We start from the raw sequence: 23,167 nt of genomic DNA, 5'->3' as shown, positions 1-23,167 counted from the left end.
TTTTAGTGTCTAGCAGAGTTATGAATTTAAGTTCCCAGCTTCATCTTTTGAAAGTGTTGTGCAGGTTTCCTTTGAGGATGAGGACTCACAGGTCAGATGAGTGATTGTTTTGTGAAAAGTGTTTGCCCATGGGTGATATGGTATTTTTGTCTTTTATCATTTTTCTGTGTGAATTCATCTGAGAATGTAGCAAGTGTCTGGTTTTACCCACATAGTTGTAATTGAGGTATTTAGTCCACTATATGAGGTACATCATATGCTGTGATAGGTACGTGTGGGACTCATGCACCTTAAAATGTGTGTTGTGAGGGATACAGATCACTGTAGCAGTGGAGATGTGTCTGCAGGTTTTGCATCTGTTGTTATTGCAGGGTTATGGAACAATCTGTCCACCTTGTATTTACCTGTGACACTCTGAGTACCTTTTCAAGATCTGGAGAGGAGCTCTGAGTAGCTTGAAAGCTTGTCTCTTTCACCAACAGATATTGGTCCAATAAAAGCTATTACCTCACTGTGATAGGGTTCCAACCCCACACATGCCTGGAAAGGTTTAACATGGACCTGAGGAGCCAGGGTACCTGGCTGCACCTGGAGGGACAGCCAGGCCTAACTGAACAAGAAACCCAGCTGGGCTGAAATAGGCTGGATTATAAAGACAGAAAGTTTGCAGCAGAAGGAGGCTGCAGGGAGAGGGCCTGCAGTCAATCCCTGGGAGCAGAAAGGAAGAGAGGTGAAAATCCCAGAGGAACAATAAGCACTGGGTTTCTAGCCCTAACAGAAGGATAAATTCCAGAGAAGTTGTGGGGAAAGGAAGCTTGTGAAGGCTAACTAAGAAGAAGCCCAGGGAAACAGCAGCAAGGGGTAGGACTATGCAGATATGGGCTGTTCATTGTAGGGTCACTGGGATGGAACCCAGTGTAGAGGGCAGGCCTGGGTTCTCGTACCAGCCACTGGGAAGTGACACAGGACTGGTGGAGATGCCAACTCTACCAGCTGGTCTGGAGAGACTACTACCTCAGAAGGGGAGGAGTGTATTGACTTTGCTGGAGGGGCTGATTCAAAAAGAAATAGTACCCTGAGCCAAGAGCGAGAGGGGCCATGGTGCAAGGAAGGGGGCATCAGACCTGAGTGGAGCTAATCCACAAGGAAGCACCACAAGGAGGGGCCCCTTGTGGTGAGTGAAGCCCGCCATACTCGCTCACCTTATCTCTGTAATATCCTGGCTACATGGCTACAACAATACTGCAAACAGTATTTTCCAGGCAACTGGTATTTTTATGGTATCTGTTATATTCCTACTAGCAGCATTGTCCATAGTATTTGATTCAATGAGAAAGTAGAATATATTGATAGATGTGTTATCTAACTGACTTCATGCTTTCCTTGACCCTAGGGAGCAATATTGGAACGCTGCATGCTACAGATATGGATAAAAAAAACACTCTTAATTCTCGCCTGCAGTTCCGTATTGTGGACCAGAACCCCAAAATCCCGTTAGATAGCCTCTTTATTATCCAGCAAGAAGCTGGGACTTTCCAATTATCTAGCTCTTCATTAAACAAACAAGTAGCTTCAACTTATTCTGTAACGGTGGAGGTGACAGATAAAGGTCAGTACAAACAGCCTATCACACATTGAAATAATTTCATTCATCAGCCTTCCTGTTTCAGTGTTCAGTATCCACGATGTTCATGTTAAGCGATTCCCAGACAGGGCATTACAGGCAGCAGCAGTATTGAGGGCCTCTCTTCTTACTGAATTTTACCTAATTGTTTTAAAGATGCACAGAGAAATGATTCAGAATGTGATAATTAAATTCAGCAAGCACTAGGGCAGAGGGTTCACTAGAATTCTCCAGAAAGAGGTTTTCTATTGCATAGGAATCTCTGATGGGATTGCATGATTTGTGATGTTTCCACTGGTTTTATTGGAAAGCAATAATGTCTCACTGAAGAAACTTCAGTGAGTTCAATGCAGCTGGCCAGAGAGTCCAGATGGTTTATATAAATATTCAGAACAAAAGTTCATCTTCAAAAAGGTTTTGCAAGACTCATTATCCAAAAGCTCAGAAATCCCTAATGGTTAACTGAATAGAAAGTACGTACATTTTCCCATTAAAGATTAAGAGCTTCATCCTGAAGTTCTTAGCCAAGCAAAATTTACAAAATTTACATTGACCTCCATAGGAGATAGAAGCACATAGAGTAAGCAGGATTACGTTTCTCTTACATTATTGAAACAGCATGGTTTAAACAAATGATAGGAGAACTTCAAAAGGCTTGGTTGCTGGCTTTGGAAGCTCATTTAGAATTATATCTAAACTATTTTGTTTAGTATATTCACTGACTCCTGGTTTATGATGTACATGATGAAAATACTGGGATCCGACTACGTCTGAACAATTTACAGTCAACCAGAGCAGGCTTTTTGGACTCATAAAACCAACTAAGGGCTCCCCCACATTTGTGGCACATTCCTGGATTTAAAACAAGGCTGTGAGGTCTGCTGTTGTCTGAGTTCACTGATTGGCATTCTGTTAATTATACCTAGTTTAGGCCCAGCTATAAGCAAAGACCAGAATGACCCACATAGGGGGGGAAAAAGACTGATATCTCTGGATGGGGGAGGGAGGAGTCTCCTTGTAATCTCCATGTTATGAAGAAAACAGAAGATTCATTATCTTCCTGCTCCTCATCAGGGATGGGGCGAAAGTAAATTTGGAAAAAGGAATGAGAGTAAGGATGGAGGAAATATTGAGAGAACTAGGAAGAGGCAAGGAGAGACTGAGGGAATCCTGTCAAGATATAAACTAATTGTGACTCCCAATATCTTGTGGCCACTCTTTCTGACAGCAGTACGATTTTGCTTTGATTGCTACGTTGTTTTATTGCCATGTTGTATGCTTGTACAATGCTTATCGCACTGTGGACACTTGAAAAAAAAACCCTCAGGTTTTCTGCAGAAATGTTGCTTGTGACATGCTTTTTTCTGTTTTGTACAGTGTTCACCACATTGTGTGATGTGAAAATAAATGTCATTGACATCAATGATCAGATTCCCATCTTTGAAAAATCAGACGTGAGTATTCCTCACAATATTGTTTCTGATGTTACAAGACAAACTTTTACTAAAGCTGTGGCCAGATCCAATGCCTCCTGAAGTCAGTGGGAGTCTTTCCATTAACTGCAATGGTCATTGGTTAAGGCTGCTAGTGAGCAGTAGTGATAACATTATGCCTCTGCAGCAAGGCCTGTCTATGAGATCTAAATAGCTGCGGTAAACACATTTACATACACAAATCTGGTGATTCATTCTAAAGTATGAAAATAAGTTAAAATGTATACTGCTCATTTAAAGGGACAATATTGGGAATTCAGGCCTGAAATTTAGCTTTTATAAAGGGGGGAAGGGGAGTGGAAATGAAATGAATTAAAATGGCTTAATGTAAAATTTTATTTGATTTAATATTTCCCCCAATACCATTGCAAAAATAATGCTAGTGCATAGGCACCAGAAAGTGAAATTAACTGTAATCACAAGTGAAACTGACCAGTCTATTTTCTTTCAGCAAAGGGAAAGCACAAAAGACAAAGACAATGAATGGTGAAGAATGGATTAGATTTAGAAAGTTTTCTCAGTTTTAGAAAACTGAAATGTTTCTAGTAATACAGAAATAATTTTATGTAAATATATATATATCTTACCCTGGCAGCATCCCTTCAGTCTCTAGACTACAAGGATGTAAAGTTTTTAGTAAAAGAATTATTGAAAAAAAAATTGTAACAAGCTCTTTGAGGCAGATTAAATAGTTGGAGGAAACATGTCAAAGGCCAGATTATGCCATCAATTACACCTTTGACTTAATTTTACAGATGTTTGATTTCAATTAAATAATATTCTGCAATTCCTTTTCTGAAATAATAGCAATATGAACCATACAAATACATAGTTATAATTATGGTCTATTTAAAAGATACAAACATTTATAAATTAAAAAAAATAAATCTAACCATTGCTTGCATGAGAAATATTACTTATTTTTGAAAATTAATTCAAGTGTTAAGGAAAAAAATCTTTAAGGAGCATGTTGGCAGTACGGGAGGTTTATTATTGACATATGTCCAACGTATCTTTTGTGTAAGGTTTGTACAAGGGCGTAGAAATTTCAAATAGGCACTTTTAATTAAATAATGATTGAGAGTGAAATCCCTGATGGTTAATTGAATAGAAAGTACCTGCGTAAGGCTGGTATAGAAACCACTACCCATCCTTGCCAATTGAATGGGGCACTCTAGCCAGTTGATTGACATAACTCAGTTTTTTGAGTTTATCATTCAGACGTTTACCTAAGCTAGCAGGATGGATGGTCTTTTTGGAAATGGTCTGGGACTCAGGAAACTGGGTTGAATTCCTGGTTCTGCCACAATTTTTCTGTGTGACCTTGGGCCAGATCTTCAGAGACATTTAGGCACCTAACTCTCATTGATTTCAATGGGCATTAGGTATTGAAATAGCTTTGAGGATCTGAGCCTCAATCTCGTTATGCCTCATCTGTAAATAGAGAAAATATTTCTCTATTTCCTTGTGTGGTTGAACTCATTCATGATTGTGCATCACTAAGTTGTAGCACTGAAGCCCATTTCCTTGAATGGTTCCTGATGTCTCATGTTTCAATTATCTTTTCTCTTTAGTATGGTAATTGTACTATTCTTGAAGACACTCCAGAAGGAGAAGTAATATTAGAAATTCAAGCTACAGATGCTGATGAACCATTCACTGGGAGCTCTCAAATCATTTACCAAATTGAAGAGGGAGATCAAAATAAAAACTTCATTATAGAGACAGACCCCCAAACAAATAGGGGTTTTGTAAAGATTAGCAAGGTAAGTGGATCTCTTTAATTCCTAAATTACAGCAGTACAAGTAAATTTTTCTTTAAACCTTATTTTTTGTTCTTAAACAACATCCAGTAATCTTTTTTTTTAACTGCTTGCTGATGAATTATGGAATTCCAGAAAACACAGCTTAAAATGTGTGTATCATTGGTTCCCCATTGTAAAGCGGTGAGCTAAAGCTTTGAATATTGAACTGGAAGGAAGTGGCCAGTACAGTAGCAATAATTAAACTACCTGCATCCTAAGAGAAGTGAAAAAAATGAGGAGGAAGCCCAACATATAACAAAAATTGGTAACTGAAGACAGAAGACTATCTATAACTCTTAACAAAATGGCTGTAGCATAGCAGAAAGTGTGTTTTAACTGTTAAGTGTATCCCAGCCCTATGCCACATACAGTGTAACAAAGCTGGTAATAGTTTGTAGAGCACTACACAGCAAAAGGTTTTGATTTCCAGACAAGTTACCCACAAAGAGACATTTTCTTTGCCCTTCAAAATGTGAATGCCTTTAATCACTTACACCAAATGTTGCTCCTGTTACCCAGGTCTCTTCAATTGAGGAAAACTCCATACAGACTCAAAATTATATTTTAATCTTTACTAAAACACCAGAATGAAATAAATTACTCATTCTAGTGAATAAATTAAAATATTCCCACAAGGGTTGCTTGTTCCTTACGTGGAACTTGCTTTGATGTCAGTGGAGTTTTGTTGACACACTGAACATAGCGTGTCCCTTATTGCAACTCTTTTGTTTCGTTAGAATATAGCACAAGATATGATGATGATATGTTGTATTGTAGATCTTTGTTCTTCACGCAAACACTCTATTACATGTTGTGCAATATCATGATAAGCTCACCGGAAAACTAAGCCAAGTAAACATTACAGTGTCTCACAGATATTTTGTTTGTAATACCATAAGAAGTAAAAGATATCTGTTCTGGGATGGAGTCTCAGAGCTGGTGAGCATCTCCAACCCATACTGACTTTTACAATGGGAGTTGCAGGTGCTCAGCATGTCTCAGGAGCAGGGCAAATGTAGAATTTGTTTCTTTTAAGGTGCACACTGACTGAGACAAAGCCAAAGTCAATATTTACCTTGGTAGATAACAAATCATGATGCTCACTGAAACAAGAAGTCAGTGAATATATAATTAGAATTACCAGGAAAACTCTGTCTTATGACCATAAGTTTAAAAACCAGAGGTGCTTTTCCTTTGAAATTAACCTTTTCAAAGACAGTTGAAGTGAGAGAGAACCAAAAACAAACAAATAATTATTTATCGTCTAATGGGTAAAATACAGTTTTCATTACCTCACCTGCAGCCATTTTGGGTGCAGTCATTCACATGTTCAGTTTTCTTGATTAACATTATTCTAGACCTCAGTATTATTGCTTTCCAAGGAAGTAACCATTAGAAATATATTAACTAATTGTATAACTGTTTTCAACCAATCATGAGTGAGAGTCTTCTTGTATGTAACAGTAAATATTATTGCTACAAATGGAATTGGAAATTAATTGGAAATGTTACTTGCTGAGGGACACTCTCAAGAACTATTCATTCTGAAATAATTCTTTCTAGTGCTGTGCTGTTATCCTCCTACATGATGAGTCTGCTCTATCTCTTCATTACCTAAGGTATACTCTGGGTACGTCTACACTACAGGATTATTCTGATTTTACATAAACCGGTTTTGTAAAACAGATTGTATAAAGTCGACTGCATGTGGCCACACAAAGCACAATAATTCGGTGGTGTGCGTCCATGTACCGAGGCTAGCGTCAATTTCTGAAGTGTTGCACTGTGGGTAGCTATCCCGTAGCTATCCCATAAGTTCTCGCAGTCTCCCCCACCCATTGGAATTCTGGGTTGAGATCCCAATGCATGATGTTGCAAAAACAGTGTCGCGGGTGATTCTGGGTAAATGTTGTCACGCATTCCTTCCTCCGTGAAAGCAACGTCAGACAATCATTTTGCGCCCTTTTTTCCTGGATTGCTCTGGCAGATGCCATAGCATAGCAACCATGGATCCTGTTTTGCCTTTTGTCACTGTCACCGTATGTGTACTGGATGCCGCTGACAGAGGTGGTACTGCCTTTGCAAGGTAGCAGAGATGGTTACCAGTCATTCTGTATCGTCTGCTGTGCCATCGTAAATTGGCAATGAGATGACGGTTATCAGTCGTTCTGTACTGTCTGCTGCTGTCATGAGTGCTCCTGGCTGGCCTTCGCTGAGGTCGGCCGGGGTCGCAAAGACAAAAATGGGAATGACTCCCCGGGTCATTCCCTCCTTTATGTTTTATCTAAAAATAGAGTCAGTCCTGCCTAGAATATGGGGCAAGTGTACTAGAGAGCCAGTGTATCAGAGAACCAGAGAACACAGCCGCTTCGTGTCAGATCCCGCAGAAATGATGAGCTGCATGCCATTCTAGGGGGTGCCACTGCAACAACCCCACCCGTTACTTCCCTTCTCCCCCCCACCCTCCTGGACTACCGTGGCAGTGTCCCCCCATTTGCGTGATGAAGTAATAAAGAATGCAGGAATAAGAAACACTGAGTTTTTAGTGAGATAAAATGAGGGGGAGGCAGCCTCCAGCTGCTATGATAGTCCAGGCAGGACATTAAACGGTGGGGGGGAGAGGAGCCCCGCATCCTGCTGCTATGATAGTCCAGGCAGTACAGAATCTTTTCTTTAGACATGAAAGTGGGGGAGCTGATGGAACTCAGCCCCCAGTTGCTATGATGAGGACGGTTGCCAGCCATTCTGTACCATCTGCCAGAAATAACCGGGAGTCATTCCTATTTTTACCCAGGCACCCCCGGCTGACCTCACCTGAGGACAGCCAGGAACAGTCACGGGATGATGATGAGGATGGCTGTCAGTCCTTTTGTACTGTACCGTTTGCCACTGGGGAGGGGAGGGGAAAGGATGCTACTATTCAGTGCCGCAGCACCGCGTCTACCAGCAGCATGCAGTAGATATACGGTGACATATAAAAAAGTCAAGAAAAGATTTTTTTCCCTTTTCTTTCATGGAGGGGTAGGGGTGGCAAATTGACAAGATATACCCTGAACCACCCCAGACATTGTGTTTGACCCTACAGGCATTGGGAGCTCAGCCAAGAATGCAAATACTTTTCGGAGACTGCGGGAACTGTGGGATAGCTGGAGTCCTCAGTCCCCCCTCCCTCCCTCCATGAGCATCCATCTGATTTTTTTGGCTTTCCATTACACTTGTCACACAGCACTGTGCTGTGGACACTGTATCATAGCCTGGAGATTTTTTTCAAATGCTTTGGCATTTCTTCTTCTGTAACGGAGCTCAGATAGAACAGATTTGTCTCCCTATACAGCGATCAGATCCAGTATCTTCCATACGGTCCATGCTGGAGCTTTTTTTCGATTTGGGACTGCATTGCCATCCGTGCAGATCAGAGCTCCACGCTGGGCAAACAGGAAATGCAATTCAAAAGTTCGTGGGGCTTTTCCTGTCTACCAGTGCATCCGAGTTCAGATTGCTTTCCAGAGTGGTCACAATGGTGCACCGTGGGATACCGCCTGGAGGCCATTTCCATCGATTTGCGGCCACACTAACCTTAATCCAACATGGCAATACTGATTTCAGCGCTACTCCTCTCGTCGGGGAGGAGTACAGAAACCGGTTTAAAGAGCCCTTTATATCGATATTAAGGGCCTCGTTGTGTGGACGGGTGCAGGGTTAAATTGGTTTAACACTGCTAAATTCAGTTTAAATGCATAGTGTAGACCATGCCTCTGTTTCCAAAGCAGGGGAGATGGTACCATTGTGTCTGTTGGCATCACATTAGGGGAGAATCAATAGATTGCCTGAAAACCTTACTTTTAACTTCTTAGTTTATCTTCAGCATTGAGAATACCCACCCTTGTGCTTCCAATTCCCCCAGGGATGGAAATCTTCAAATGAGCGAGAGATTATAGGCACACATGAGAGATTCCTCAACCATTTATCTTATTGAAGAGAACAGTGAAATGATTGTTTATTGCAATCTCTCCCCATTTCCCCAGGCTCTTGATTTTGAAATGTCTTCAACATACAACCTGACAGTCAAGGCCATAAATCCAGAACCTTTGGTGAAAGGAGTACAGTATAATTCAAGCTCCACAGCCTATTTCAGAGTTGTTGTGGTGGATGCAAATGAAGGGCCAGTTTTCTCCAAGAACACTTATATAGCAGATATATTTGAAGATGTTCCTGTAGGTACTTTGGTGATGACAGTGACAGCCAATGATCCTGAGGGGGACCAGATAAGGTAAAACAAAAAACAAAAATCCCCACAACCAAACAAAAAAACTTGCCTTCTATTTATTTGTAGTTTTAGCATTGATTGGGATTCTCACATCAGTTGTTAATCTAGTCCTAAACCAGTGAGTGTCTAGATTGAAATGCTGTGGTTGAGAACAATAGAACATCTGTGCTAGAAGGAGAATGCATCCAAACATAGAATACAAGGAAATGCAACAATTTTTTCAATGTATGTATAGTTTACATGTGATTGTGGAAGATAATACAAAACAGTTGGGTGTGTTCCTGTTGCAGTACATGGTCTTCTCTGCAGCAAACTCTAGGGTACCTGTATTACAGCAAGAATAATTCCAAGGGAGCTCATGGTTTATGGGATTAATAATGAAAAATAGGCCAAAGTAAATCTCCAGAGAAAGGCACTGTTGACTTGAAAACAATCCCTTTTGCCTGGATTTGTGGTTTCAAGTCGGTTTAATAATGAATGAGTTGTGTATAAAATATTCCTAGATGAAGACTAAAAATAAGCAAGAGGACAATGATTTTTTTTCATTTCAGTAAGGCACATGTTAGTGCTTTTTATGCAGCAGAACACACCTACAAACTAAACAAAGAGTTTAACACATCTAAAGCAGGTCTTCAATAATACATTAGATTTTTTTTTTCAAATCAGTCTTCTTTAGTTCAATTCTCAGAGTCTAAGCCTTTGTTTAGGATGCAAAAAATGCTCTGCCACTACTTCTGTACAATTCATACTGAGGGTTTTGCGGAAAAATAAAAAACAACATTAACTAGTTTTGAGGAAAACACCAAGCAAGCTAATGGAGTTAAGTGAAGGATGAATCTGACCTCAGGTCTCCCCAGCACCACACATATGAATGATCTATATTTTACACTGATTCCATTAACGTGGTTTGTCTGAGTGGGGATGCTAATGGTGACACCTAGAGGACAGTATTTAAAGATGGGCTGACAATCTCTCTGCCCCAATAAATTGGCATGAAGTGGAAACACTCAGGGTAACAACTTGTGGCTTTTTGCCATGCACTAACAATCACTTATAAACATTGAAGCATGATGATCACAACCTGTGACTGTAATACATGTCTCACCACAGACAGTAGTGTTGTAGCCATGTCAGTCCCAGGATACTAGAGAGATAAGGTGGGGGAGGCAATATCTTCTATTGGACCAACTTCTGTGGGTGGGAAAGACAAGCTTTCAAGCTTACACAGAGATCTTAGAAAGTCTCTCAGATCTGAAGAAGAGCTTTGTGTAAGCTCAAAAGCTTGTCTCTCTCACCAGCAGAAGTTGGTCCAATAAAAGATATTAACTCACCCACCTTGTCTAGCTTATCTACACTTTCTTCTATCACTATGCCTCATACAAATCCTCTCTCCTCCCCCTGGTAGAATATACAGGTACAAACTTTTTTTTTTGTCTTTATCCTATACTAAAAGGCAGTATACTCCCTGTTGCTGACCATTATGGTTAAGGCCTCTTTACTTGCTTGTCTTCTAAATGGTGCAAGTGCCATGGAATGGGTATAGATGGCTTCCACTGTGGCTGTTTGTCATGGGGTCATTGTCCCTGGAACTGATGTTGTGAATGTCCCCAGTAAGGGATAGATCCTTAAACCAAGGCCATGATATTCAACAGCGACTTACATAACTCTAAGGTTTATTGATCCTGTCTGCATGTTATGAGATTTCCTTATTCTCTTCCCTAGAAAGCCAGTCAACAACCAGCTACCCTACTTCATCTTACTCCAGTATCTGCCACTATGTCGAAAAGTGATAGATAAGCACATGAACTAGATGTTTTTGCTAACTCAGTCAGTAGTGAAAGAATTAAATGTTGATATTTAAATCATCATTCGTCTTCAGAATTAAAATCCAATTGAGATTAATAGGAGCAGTTCACATGTATCTCTGAGCTAGCTGTCTGCATACTCAGTCAATTGTCAAACAACACTGTTTACACTCCTTTTAAACTGAATTTATACTCAGGTCACATTTTAAAGAGTCTTTGTAAATTAAGGATCTAGGGTCATTTTAAATCAAAATTTAAAAGACAATTATTTGGGAACATTAAAAAAATCACAATTATACAGCTCTTATATTTTGCATTTTACACAGGGCACAGCTTTTAGATGGTGGTAGTAGCACCTCCCTGAGCATCTAGTCTCCTATTTTTTTCATTTGCCTTTAACCCTAACTGAAGGGCAGACCCCAGGGCATCTCTTGAGTTGTCTCTCTCTTTTTTGATGGAAGGATGATCAACTTTCCCCAAGGGATTCTATCCTTGTCCTTTAGATACTCTACTAATAAAGCTATTTACTGATAGTTTTTAAATCAGTCCAGATAATTTAATGTTTAACCAATGAAGAGACATTTGCATTATAAAAATTATAATGGCTTGGTACAGAATATATATACACATATATATTTATGCTTTGTGAAGATACACATTGAAAAACAACAAGAGAAACTGGCTGGAGATTGATACAGTTTCTGGAAAGATATATACTGCTGCTCCTTTGGATCGAGAAGTAGAACATGACTACAGAGTACAAGTCACTGCAACAGAAGAAAGTAAGCAATGAAAGCACATATATGTTTTCCAAGGCTACTTACACAGCTAACAGCAAGACCTTGACTTTGTCTGATACAGCTATAGAAGTTGCATTGTCAAATTATTTTTGACGCATCTTGCTGTTTATGCTTGGGAGGATATGTTCGTTTAGGAATTACTTTCTGTAAAATGAAACTTCAAATTATTGATAATATGGACTAGGGCTATCAAATGATTTTAAAATCTCAATCATGAGATAAAAAAGTTGGAATTAATCACAATTTTAATCACACTGTTAAACTGCAATAGAATACCAATTTAAATTTATTACAAATATTTTGGTTTTTCTGCATTTTCAAATATATTGATTTCAATTACAACACAGAATATAAAGTGTTAAGCGCTAACTTTATATTACTATTTTGATTACAAATTTTTGCATCGTAAAAAAGATAAAAACAAGATAGTGCAAGATACAAAATGAAAGGGCATATGAAGGTTTAGCATATCTGTCACACAAATACCTTGCAATGCCAACTACAACAGTGCCATGGGAATGCCTGTTTTGACTTTCAGATGACTTTGTAAATAAGAAGCAGGCAGTTTCTCACCCATAAATGTAAACAAACTTATCTGTCTTAGCAATTAGCTGAACAAGAAGTAAGACTGAGTGGACTTGTAGGCGCTAAAGTTTTACATTGTTTTGTTTTTGAGTGCAGTTATGTGGAAAATATAATAATTCTACATTTGTAAGTTTTACTTTCATGATAAAGAGATTGCACTACAGTACTTGTATGAGGTGAACTGAAAAATAGTATTTCGTTTGTTTCTCCTGGCAGGGGATTTCATTTTGCCATCTACACTGCATGGATGGCTAACAAGACTGGGATGTATTTGGGTTGAAATCTGTCTTTTAAGGCATAAACCCAGGTTTCCCTAACTAAGTAGAACATAACAGCAAATTACTTAACATATAATTCTGTCCATTGTTTTTGACGTATCAAAAGAACAGTTGACATTACTGGGGAAGAGAAGGTCTTAGATGAAGAACTAGACTGGGGCTGCTGTTGCAGGGATGTGCAAAGAAAGGGACACTGCTTAGGCAACCATATCCTGCCTTTTGCCTGCTCACACATGGAATAGCCAAAAAGCTGGGGCTTGTGTTCGCTTAATATAAAAAGCTGGAGTTCCCTGCTCCGAAGAGGGCTTGCTGGATATGATGGCTTAATATATCTTCTCTTTCACCGGTTATCACTCAGAAGTCAGCACTAGTCAGTCAGAAGTGGCAGCTAGTGTCCCTTTTAAAAAAGTGTAGGGCTATGTGTTAATCCCCCCCCCCTTTTTTTAAAGTGACACTAGCTATCACTTCTGGCTCCAGAGACTGCCTGTGTATTCTACAGACAGAGTAGCTCTGACGCCTGCCTCTCTCATGTTGCACCACCGTATCCACTCTCTTCACGGCCACTGTGGCTGCAAAAGCAACAACCCAGCCCCAAGCGACCGTGAATTTGAAGTCTATGACTTGAAATATAATTTTGCACTATTTTAAATTCTATAGATAAAAAATCTCAGAGCTCCACAGCAATCTTCATGATACACATAAAAGATGTGAATGATAATCCTCCCCGGTTAGCAAAAGGTAATCATCTATTCTTCTGCCATCCGCTCCGTGGAGGAGTAAAAGCAGAGATCCAGGCCACCGATGATGATGAACAATTGTATCCTCCAGAATTCACTTTTTCTCTCGGTGGCAGTGAAAATATAAAGAGTGACTGGGAAATTTCTAGAACAGATGGTAAGTTTTTCAATTATATGGAAAATGTAGCATGTACCTGTATTTATTGTGTATATTTAAGAAATGGTTGGATTCCTGTTTCATTCTGACCTTTGTGTGTTTTATACCGTACATTGAAATATTTAGGTGTGTTGAGAAAGTAATACATATTTGAGTATGTGATTATTGCAACACTTTAGACTGTTGTATTTGGCTTTATTTTACATTGATAAAACCCATTGTCTGTAAGAGATGATGCTTTTATTTAGTGTGCTAGCAAACTGGGATTTTTCTGACAAGAAGAGAGAAGAAACACGTGACTCAAAGTGTTTTGTGAGTCTACTTCAATATAAACAGTAGAAAACCATTTTTGATAAAGAAACAGAACAACTAGAGTAAACTGTGCATTAGAGACTTTTCCCAGGACATTGCATTTTTAAGGGTCATATCTTGATATTGGATGTGGCAATGTGAAAAATCTGACTTTAGATTGATGGTATGTACCGTAGCTAGAATGTTTTGTGAAGGCTTCCCCACTACACTGGCTTAGTTTGCATTCATCAAAGGGGTGGCCTGTCCTGCTCGGTGACCTTGAAGGTCCCTTTTAGGAAAGCCTGCCATGTTAGGTTATCATGGGGTGTAATGCGAGGATGGCCTACCCAGTTGGTTTAGATATTCTGAAATGGTTGCATGAATGTAGAATTCCTTCTGAACATAAGAGGTGGTGTATTGTAGAACTTAAGATGCACAAGGCACTGGGTGAGATTCTATGGCCCATGTATTGCAGGAGATGATCATAAAGGTCCCTATGTGGTTTTGCAGGGGACAGAACAGACCACTTGTAAGAACTCCCTGAGCATCTGATTCCTTCTCCTATATCCACCTCTGCCCCACCCCTGGCCTGTCCTAGAATATCCCCTGTGCCTGTGGTCCCTGCAGAGGTGGCATAGAGCTGATGAAGGCAGCTAGGTGCTGGACACAAAGGCTGTCTGCAGCTGGAGTAATTCCCCAGGGGCCCTTGCATCTGCGCTGGAGCCCCTTTACAGCAGCTTGAATGGATTGAATAGATTTAAAAAAAAAGACCTGGGCAGTAGAGTATCTGCAGGTGGAGGTGGTGTTTAGTGAAACTGAGCACATTTTACAGCTCCTCATTGTCCTGATATGTATGTCCCGTTTCATGTTGACAGGCACCCATGCTTACCTTTCCCCAAAGCACACTAATCTAGAGGAGAAACAGTATAGCATTCCGTTAATAATTAATGACAACGGAAAACCACCTTTGGAAGGAGCCCTGAATCTTCAAGGTACGTTACACACACAGCATTTATGGTACTGATTTACAGAGAATGGCAGTATTCATGGACAGTTTCATAGGGCTGATAAATGATTCCACTAATCTTATGACATTTCTCTTTGACTGCAGTAAACGTTTGCAGGTGTTCCGATGAGGGGAGATGCTTTATAGAAGTAGAAAACCATTCTGGGATGCCAAGCACAGGCATGGCAGTTGGTCTTCTTCTTGGAGTATTGTTATTCATCGGTAGGTGATATTTCTTTGAGACACGATTACTTTAACTTCTCAGTTTAACATTATTCATTGTTTTAACTCCCGTGAGCTTGTGGAACAACAACATTTATGGTGCCAACAAGCATGATTGTAAAGTTAGATTGTATTGCACAGGATCTTATTCAGATAGGCAAGCGCTGATGGAATGCGGGCAAACAGATTGATACCTTTTCCCCAAAAACAAGACAAATGCTTTTGAGTATTCTTTTAATAAACTTAAGCACAAAAGGAGTCGGGATAACTGACTGACGAGATTCAGTTTCCTCCTCTCCCCTGCCCCCCCAATCCCACCCAGCAAGTAAATAAACAAAAGAATTCAGAGCACAGTCTGTGATTTTTGGATGGCGTAGCTACAGCCAGAAGACTGGCTGACTGTGACTCAGATTTAGAGAGGGTGAAAATATCAAAAAGCTAAAATTAAATAAAATGTAGACATCATATCAGAAGGGATCAGACAAACTTAGAAGATGATATAAACAGAAGTTATGTAAGCTTTTTTTCATAGATTCATAGATTCATAGATTCTAGGACTGGAAGGGAACTTGAGAGGTCATTGAGTCCAGTCCCCTGCCCTCATGGCAGGACCAAATACTGTCTAGACCATCCCTGGTAGACATTTATCTAACCTACTCTTAAATATCTCCAGAGATGGAGATTCCACAACCTCCCTAGGCAATTTATTCCAGTGTTTAACCACCCTGACAGTTAGGAAGTTTTTCCTAATGTCCAACCTTTCAATTACTTCAGTTACACAGGACAAAAGAATGGGCACCAGAAAACAAGTTTTCTGCCCTGCAACTAGGAAAAGGAAACCAAGATTTTGTGATGACACTTGCTGTTTAATTCACAAGCCTCTGGAACAAGAGACACTACCTATGACTATAATTTGGTCCTTAGAAGATGAAAGGGGGAGGAGGGATAGAGTGTGATTCAAAGAAACCAAAGCGAATGGAAAAAAAGCCAGGATCAGAGTTTGCGACTACCAGAGAAACCCTTTACATTAGATCTATGTTCAACCCTCTGAAGTCACTATTTCCCTGTAATATCTTCATCCAATCTCTCATTTAATATGAACTAGAGATAAAGTGTACCATAGGAAAATTAGATTAACAGGAATAGCAAAACATGATTCCTAGTACTAAGGACTTGATCCCACGTCTCTGCCTTACTTGAAATTTCTATTTGCTGTTGGTTTGCCAGCAAACTCAGTGAAGACATTTTGTCCCGCTTTATGCTGGCCTGTTTTAAGGAAGCCAGTGAAAGTAAGTTTTTAAAAAACTGTATACGACTCATGATTTTTAAAATAAACTACTGTGCCAAACATACAGTTTCACTTTCACACATATAAAGGGCCTTTTCCCCTTTGAATCAGGAACAAGAATCTATAGCTGATCAGACAGATTTAGCAGGGGGTTCAGAGATGGGCAATGAAAAAGATTAGAGATCTGGAAAGACTTTCATGTGTGGAGAGATTGAAAAGATTAGGACTCTTCAACTCAGAGTGGAGACTAATAAGAGGCAACATAGTAAAGATGTATAGAGTAATAAATGGTATACAGAGGATAACAGTCACTCATATGCTTTCTCAGAAGAGAAGAACAAGGGGACATTCACTGAAAATGACAGTAAATTTAAAACTGATAAAAAGGAAAAAAAATTTAAACAGGGCAATGATTGCCACAAAATATCATTGAGGCCAAGGGCTTAGTACAATTTTAGAGAGAGAGACGGAACATTCAGGCCGGCGCTTCCATTAGGCAACCCTAGGAGGTCGCCTAGGGCGCCAGGATTCGGGAGGCGGCATTTTGTGCACTGCCCAGGGGGCGTACGGGAGTTTCCGGTTCCGCTCCCATCGCTACGCCGAAGAAGGACCTTCTGCCGACGTGCCGCGGAAAACAGCGGCAGGCAATTGAGCAGCTCAATGACTGCCGCTGTCGCCTGCGGCATTTCGGCAGAGGTTCCTTCTTTGGCGGCGCAATAGGAGTGGAACAGGAAGATCCCGCGCGCCCCGTGGGAAGCGCACAAAATGCCGCCCCCCGAATTCTGCCTAGGGCTCCAGAAACTCTGGCACCGCTGCTGGGAACATTTATATTGATATTGAGAACATCTACAGTTACACTAGATAGGATAAGAAAAATTATAAGGGATAAAACCCCTCATGCCTCAGGCCATGAAATAACCTCTAACTGAAGGGGATTAAGGAAGAAACCTCCCCTCAGGTCATCCGAGAATTGTCCAGTATGAGATTTCTTACACCTTCCTCTGAAATATCTGGTCCTGACCACTATCAGAGAAAAGCAACTGAACCAGAAGAACTACAAGTCTGGTCCATTTTGGTAATTCCTATATCCCTAAGGTCCATTTTGTTCCAGTTAGGGATGGGAAAGTATTGTGAATAGTTTGTATATTAATGAAGCTTAATCCCTTGCTGAAATACTTTAAGAATGTTTTAAAATTCCTTTTATTAGGCCATGGTTTTCCTTCTCTTTCAGGTTTGGTTGTAGGAGGTGTATTTCTCAGAATGAAAAACAAGACAAGGAAAGAACTTAAGAAAAATGCACCTAAGCCATCTGAACTGAAAACATTAACATAATCATTGTTTATTTTATTAGGGGAACAAATGACTTTTGTAAGTCAGATCTCCCATAAATGTATTTTCAGAAACTCTTGACACAAACACGTACATGCAGGTTCCCCCTGCTGCCCATTTTTATTAGATATTAAGATTCAGTTATAAAATCTATATACAAGGTACAGTGGCAGCCATTAATAAAAATATCAGCTCTTGCCAGGAGTTAACTTGTGATGATACCACAAAACCATGATCCCAGAAAGACTTATAGTCCTGTAATGTAGAAACTATTAGTAAATACTGACAGCTTTTTATTCTTAGAGAAAGTTTTCATTTTCCTACAATTCTCCTTATAACAAGTTAACAATCAATGTGCACAGATTGTGTAAGTAAATGAAGCCCTGCACTAAATTTAGGGCTCTCCCACAAAATGGGAGGGATTCCTTGACCATAAATGTAACTGCTCCCCAAAGCTAGCTATGCCTGGAAATATTCGGACTTGGACCACACCTGCTTATATTATTACATTATTCTTATAAATTTAGGACAGTAAGAATTACTGTGACTCACCAATATATTAAGCAATGTAGGTTAGTGAAATAGTAGTTATTTTAATTTTCCCTTTATTGCATGTATTCATGGGGATAGTTTATGATTGTGTAAGCACATTGGCCTCCTTTAATGTTCCAAGATGAACAAAACAAGAAAGATTTTTTTTTAAGACTGTACAAATTGGTTGATGTGCTACTGTATTATAATATTGCAAATAACTTCTGGCTCTGTACACATTAGATTGTAATTATATGTTCTCCCAAGGGATTTATTGCCTGTCCATGAAACAAGGATATAAAATCAGTGCTGTTCGTGGAGTTTAACACAAAACTTTCCATAATAGAGACCTGAACTGGAAACTTGCCAGGAGCCAGTGGGCTGTGCCTAATTCATGCCTGTTTATATCATGATGGGGCAATTGGGACTTAGAATATCTGTGTAGTGCACCTATGCATTGAAGATGTCGACGCCTGTAAGCTATATCTTAGGTTTCAATGGACTGCATTTGCCCATAGGTCTCACTTTGGGAACAAAATACCGTTAATTTAAAAAACAGGCTTATATTGATGAATTATTTGGTGGTACACTGATGAAGGATTGTTTGTTTGTTTTTTTAAGCAGGGAATAAAAACTTATGAAGTGTGCATTTATGTCCCAAATTTGAAAGGCTATGTTCTTTTGAAAGCGATAGAAAAAAAGCCCCTCTGAAAGGGAGATGAGGGGTGTGGGAGGGTGGATGTTTACATAGCAATTTTTTGGTCACTTTTGTGTAAAGTACAGATCTGGAAGGAAAGGAACATTACTCTGATAGCATTGCATTAAAATATGTTTTCCTAGAGTACTGCCAATAAAAGCTTTGCTTTTGGCCTTCAGCTATGTCTCACCACATCACATTGTCCAGCTGCTGAAGGTTGGCGAGCTTTGGTTGTTTGCTGTGTGGGTTATTTCATCTGCTGAAGCGTATTTTATGGTGGGACGATCAGTCCATTGTGTTTGACAGCTGTGACACTAAATTACATCAGAGGGTGCAGTGTTAGAGATGAGTGTATTTATATTTTTATAAATCATATAAATAAAATAAATGATTAGGAACCCAAGACCACCAGTGTATTTGTATATACCAATGTGGTTCTGTCTCAAGAGAGAATATGCAAAAGTTCCATTTTGTTTTAACTTCTGTTTTAGTTTCACTCAGTTAGACTGTCTCCTATTTAGGACACCTCACTTTTTTGTAGTAAGGTAAATACGCTCTATGGTTCACCTGTATTCACCTGAGCTAGAATACATCATATTGTTTGACACTATGAGACTGATTCTACATTTCTCGTACTCTGTCACAGAGCTCTTATCTCATCCTGTGGAGATGAAGGCGCTGTCTCAGCCTCCTCACCTCCTTTAAGTAATTCACCTTGTTCTCTGCAAAGCTTCCCTCCAAGCTGTGAATAGTTTGGCCTTCAGGACAAATTAAAATGTCTGCTTGGTCCAAGGTAAGGAAAAATCCAAAAGAGAACACCCCCATTCCATCTCTTAATCCTTCAAGGCAGGGACCTCGCAAAGTCTTTCATCTTCCCTGGGCCACAGCCCTCTCTTCAAGGTGTGTGAGACCTCAACCTCCTCCCTTCAACAAAGGTGCACCCTTCTTGCAGCTAGGAGACTACAAACAATCCTTTGCAATTGGTTGCTGGGGTCTCAGCAAAACTACTTCTATGTGGCACTATTATGGCACAGAACAGCCTGTGCCCTCTCCCTGCCCGGGGCTCCAACACTGAAGCCTGAAACACTAAAGTTCCTAGCATCTCCAGCCTCAGATGTTCCTGCTTTACTTGTCCCTTGGGGCTACTTCCCATGCTTGTCGGCCTGCCTCTTCGGCCTTATCCCCAGTCCTTCCAGAGGTTTCTTCAGCTCACCCCCTCTCAAGCTCCTTCATGGGCTCACTCTCTGCTGAGAACCCTACTACAGCTCTCGGCCGTAACTTAGCCCTGGCAGAAGTTTGCTGCTATCCATGTCTCCCTTGCCAGAGAAAATATGCCTTTTGAGTCTGTATCGAGGAAGGCAAGTGAACTTTATTAACTTCTCTTCCCAACATGCTTTGCTATCAATTTACAGTGCCTAGATCCCTCTGGGAACTACAACTTCCAGAATTCCTTGGTCTTCTGGGCCAGAACTCAACCTGAGCCTGCCTTTGTAAGACCAGCACAGCTTGACACATGCTCAATGCTGCAGGGCTCATGCTCTCTGCCTATTCCTTACTGGTGAAACAAAATCTGTGCTGACTGCATCTAGGGTAAAACATCCTTCTGGGAGCAGGGAAACTGAGGCATGGCTGAAAGATGCTTTGTATCAGACCTCTCCTGGGAGAAGGGAACCTGAGGGTGGTAAAGAATACTGCTAAACTCATGATACCTGCCAGAGGGTGTGAAAATCTTCACAGGGGTGTGAAGCAATCACTTGGTGAAGATGGAAAAGAGGGGGAAGGTTCTTCTTAGTGTATGGTTTCAGGGTGGTCAGTCAAGATGTAATTGATCCCAGTGAGTAGGAAGCACAACTGATCTCTCTTCAGGAATATGAAGGAGAGTCATCTTGGGAGAAAATATGGAGATTCAACCTTGCCCCAGGACAGGGACCACTCATCTCCCAGGAGCACTGCAGTGCCAAGATCCACCCTGCAGAGGGACACGTCTCTCATGGACACTCCTACCAGTCAGAAGTATGTAAGTGACAAAAACATATGAGGGCCCAGGAACTCTGCCTATACTTACTCTGCCCCTTTTTCATAAAACTGTATTGGTGTGTGTGTAGGTGTATATGTGTGTGTAGGGATTGTTTATTGACTGAATGTATGAAGTTTGAATTAATAAGTAATAGCAGATGCTCTGTGTAGAAGTGGATTCCAGAACATCTCTGGGGTACTTGGCATGTATCCCTGGTCTGTTCTTTTTTGAGGGGGAGAAACGTGGAAAATCTGTATGTACAACTTATGACTTCTGTTTGATCTTGGGAGCTCTTTACATTTATCTGCATCTGACTGCAGGCTCCATTTTGGATGTGCGGGTCTTTACCTTCTCTCTCCTCTTACCAACATGCTGGACTGGCATTCCGAAGGCTGATGGAAAAGGGCTGACAATAGAGGGTCAATGACAATGTCCCATTGAAAATGAATCGCTCTAAACCATAGGCTGGTTCCTAGCCAGGAGAACTGGTTTCTCAGGGGAGTGGTCACCGAGCAACAAAGTCTGGGATCACCTGAAGAGGCTGATCTGGGAGCCACTCTGTTCGAGGGACTAAAAGTTTGTAAAAGGAGTCACAGGGGAAAGACACAAAGGAAGGTTTGGGCAAGAGGGGGAAGAGGATGCATTCGCCAAGGTCAGAGAACATTAACTGGTGGGGGGGTTGGGGAAGGGGGAGGAAGAATCCATGTTTCAGAACATAAGCTGTGCACTGCAGCAGAAGGACCCTGCATGGCCTTATAAGACCCTGGACCCCAGACCAAAGAACACTCCAAAGTGATGAAGAAACTTAGGCAGGGAAATGCGTGTAGGGTTTATTATTGTTTAGTACTGAGTATTTCTTGTGCAATTAAGTAAGGAGCAATGGTTTTAGAAACCTGTGCAAAGTTTGTGTGTGTTGTGTTACACAATTCACATGACCCTTGAAGTGGTAAACTATGGGCCTGTGATGTTGCACTCCATATGTTTTATGAAAATATGTTTATAAGTGTAAATATAATGTAACTGTAATATGCTTTATGCAAAAGGTTATTGTAAGGTATCTTGACAAAGCTTATAGCCTAATGAGTGTTCATCCTATTTATATGAATGTATCATTCTTGTATCTGAAGCTAGAAATATGAAGTATTACTCTGAAGTCCTATTGTAACTATGCAAAGTGTGGGCCATTAATGGTGGTTTTGAATCTTGATGGCTCCCACTAACCAGGACAATTGGTTGTAAATGGCTCTGTTTACTTGTAAGCCTTCCTGTGTTCATGTGAGTCAGGCTGGAAAGAATGGAGGCTTGGAGTCTCACAGAACATGAGACCATGTCACCTGGAACTGGAATCCATCTTAAATCTGGAGCTTTTCCAATTATAAGGAGGGGTGGGAACCCAAAGAGGCAAAGGATTCCCGCCTTGGGCCAAAGCTATAAAAGAGGGTGGAACAGAACAAGGGGGGCTGCAGTCATGAGAAAACCCCTAGTTACCACTTGATCTGGAACTAACAAGACCTGTACAGGGGAAAAGATTGGACCTAGACTAGAAATGAGTCTACTCTGTGAAAGAAACTTATTGGAACATTTCTGAGGGTTTGATTTACCTGAATTCAGTTTCTTAATGTATTAGGCTTAGACTTGCGTGTTTTGTTTTATTTTGCTTGATAACTTACTTTGTTCTCTCTGTTATCACTTGAAACCATGTAAATCCTACTTTTTATACTGAATAAAATCACTTTTGTTTATTAGTAAACCCAAAGTAAGCGATTAATACCTGGGGGAGCAAACAGCTGTGCATATCTCTCTATCAGTGTTATCGAGGGTGGACAATTCATGATTTTACCCTGCATAAGCTTTATACAGAGTAAAATGGATTTATTTGGGGTTTGGATCCCATTGGGAGCTGGGTGTCTGGGTGCTGGAGAGAGGTGACCAGCTAAGCTGTTTTCAGTTAAGTCTGCAGATTTGAGGGGGTGGTTCAGACCCTGGGTCTGTGTTTCAGCAGGCTTGCGTGTCTGGCTCAACAAGACAGGGTCCTGGAGTCCCAAGCTGGCAGGGCTCAGAGGTAGTTTCAGCATGTCAGGTGACAGTCCCAAGGGGTCTCTGTGACCGAACCTGTCACAGGGCCCTCAGCACCTTTTCAGCTGGAGTTCTGCGAATGTGTGTGTTCAAACTACAGAGGAAGACTGAGGAGTCAACCCATGCTCCAGGGTGTTGGTAGTGAGTAGCATGGTCACA

The 23,167-nt window shown here is 40.6% G+C and overlaps 1 protein-coding gene across 2 annotated transcripts in view; it reads left to right on the top strand.

Annotated features, from left to right (window-relative positions):
* The window catches only part of CDH17 (cadherin 17), a 50,925-nt gene extending 31,648 nt beyond the window's left edge, over positions 1-19,277 (top strand). For both annotated transcript variants that reach the window (XM_030553480.1, XM_030553481.1), the window contains exons 10-18: positions 1,394-1,609; positions 3,002-3,078; positions 4,692-4,883; positions 8,948-9,192; positions 11,646-11,776; positions 13,315-13,551; positions 14,718-14,834; positions 14,954-15,070; positions 17,590-19,277. In XM_030553480.1, the coding sequence (XP_030409340.1) occupies positions 1,394-1,609; positions 3,002-3,078; positions 4,692-4,883; positions 8,948-9,192; positions 11,646-11,776; positions 13,315-13,551; positions 14,718-14,834; positions 14,954-15,070; positions 17,590-17,690 (1,433 nt within the window). In that variant the 3' untranslated portion in view covers positions 17,691-19,277. The remainder of the gene's footprint in view (positions 1-1,393; positions 1,610-3,001; positions 3,079-4,691; positions 4,884-8,947; positions 9,193-11,645; positions 11,777-13,314; positions 13,552-14,717; positions 14,835-14,953; positions 15,071-17,589) is intronic.
* The last annotated feature ends 3,890 nt before the right edge of the window (positions 19,278-23,167 follow it).

The sequence above is a fragment of the Gopherus evgoodei genome, chromosome 2, assembly GCF_007399415.2.
Source record: "Gopherus evgoodei ecotype Sinaloan lineage chromosome 2, rGopEvg1_v1.p, whole genome shotgun sequence".
In the NCBI taxonomy this organism is placed as follows: Eukaryota; Metazoa; Chordata; order Testudines; family Testudinidae; genus Gopherus; species Gopherus evgoodei.
This window is presented reverse-complemented; position numbering and strand designations above follow the sequence as displayed.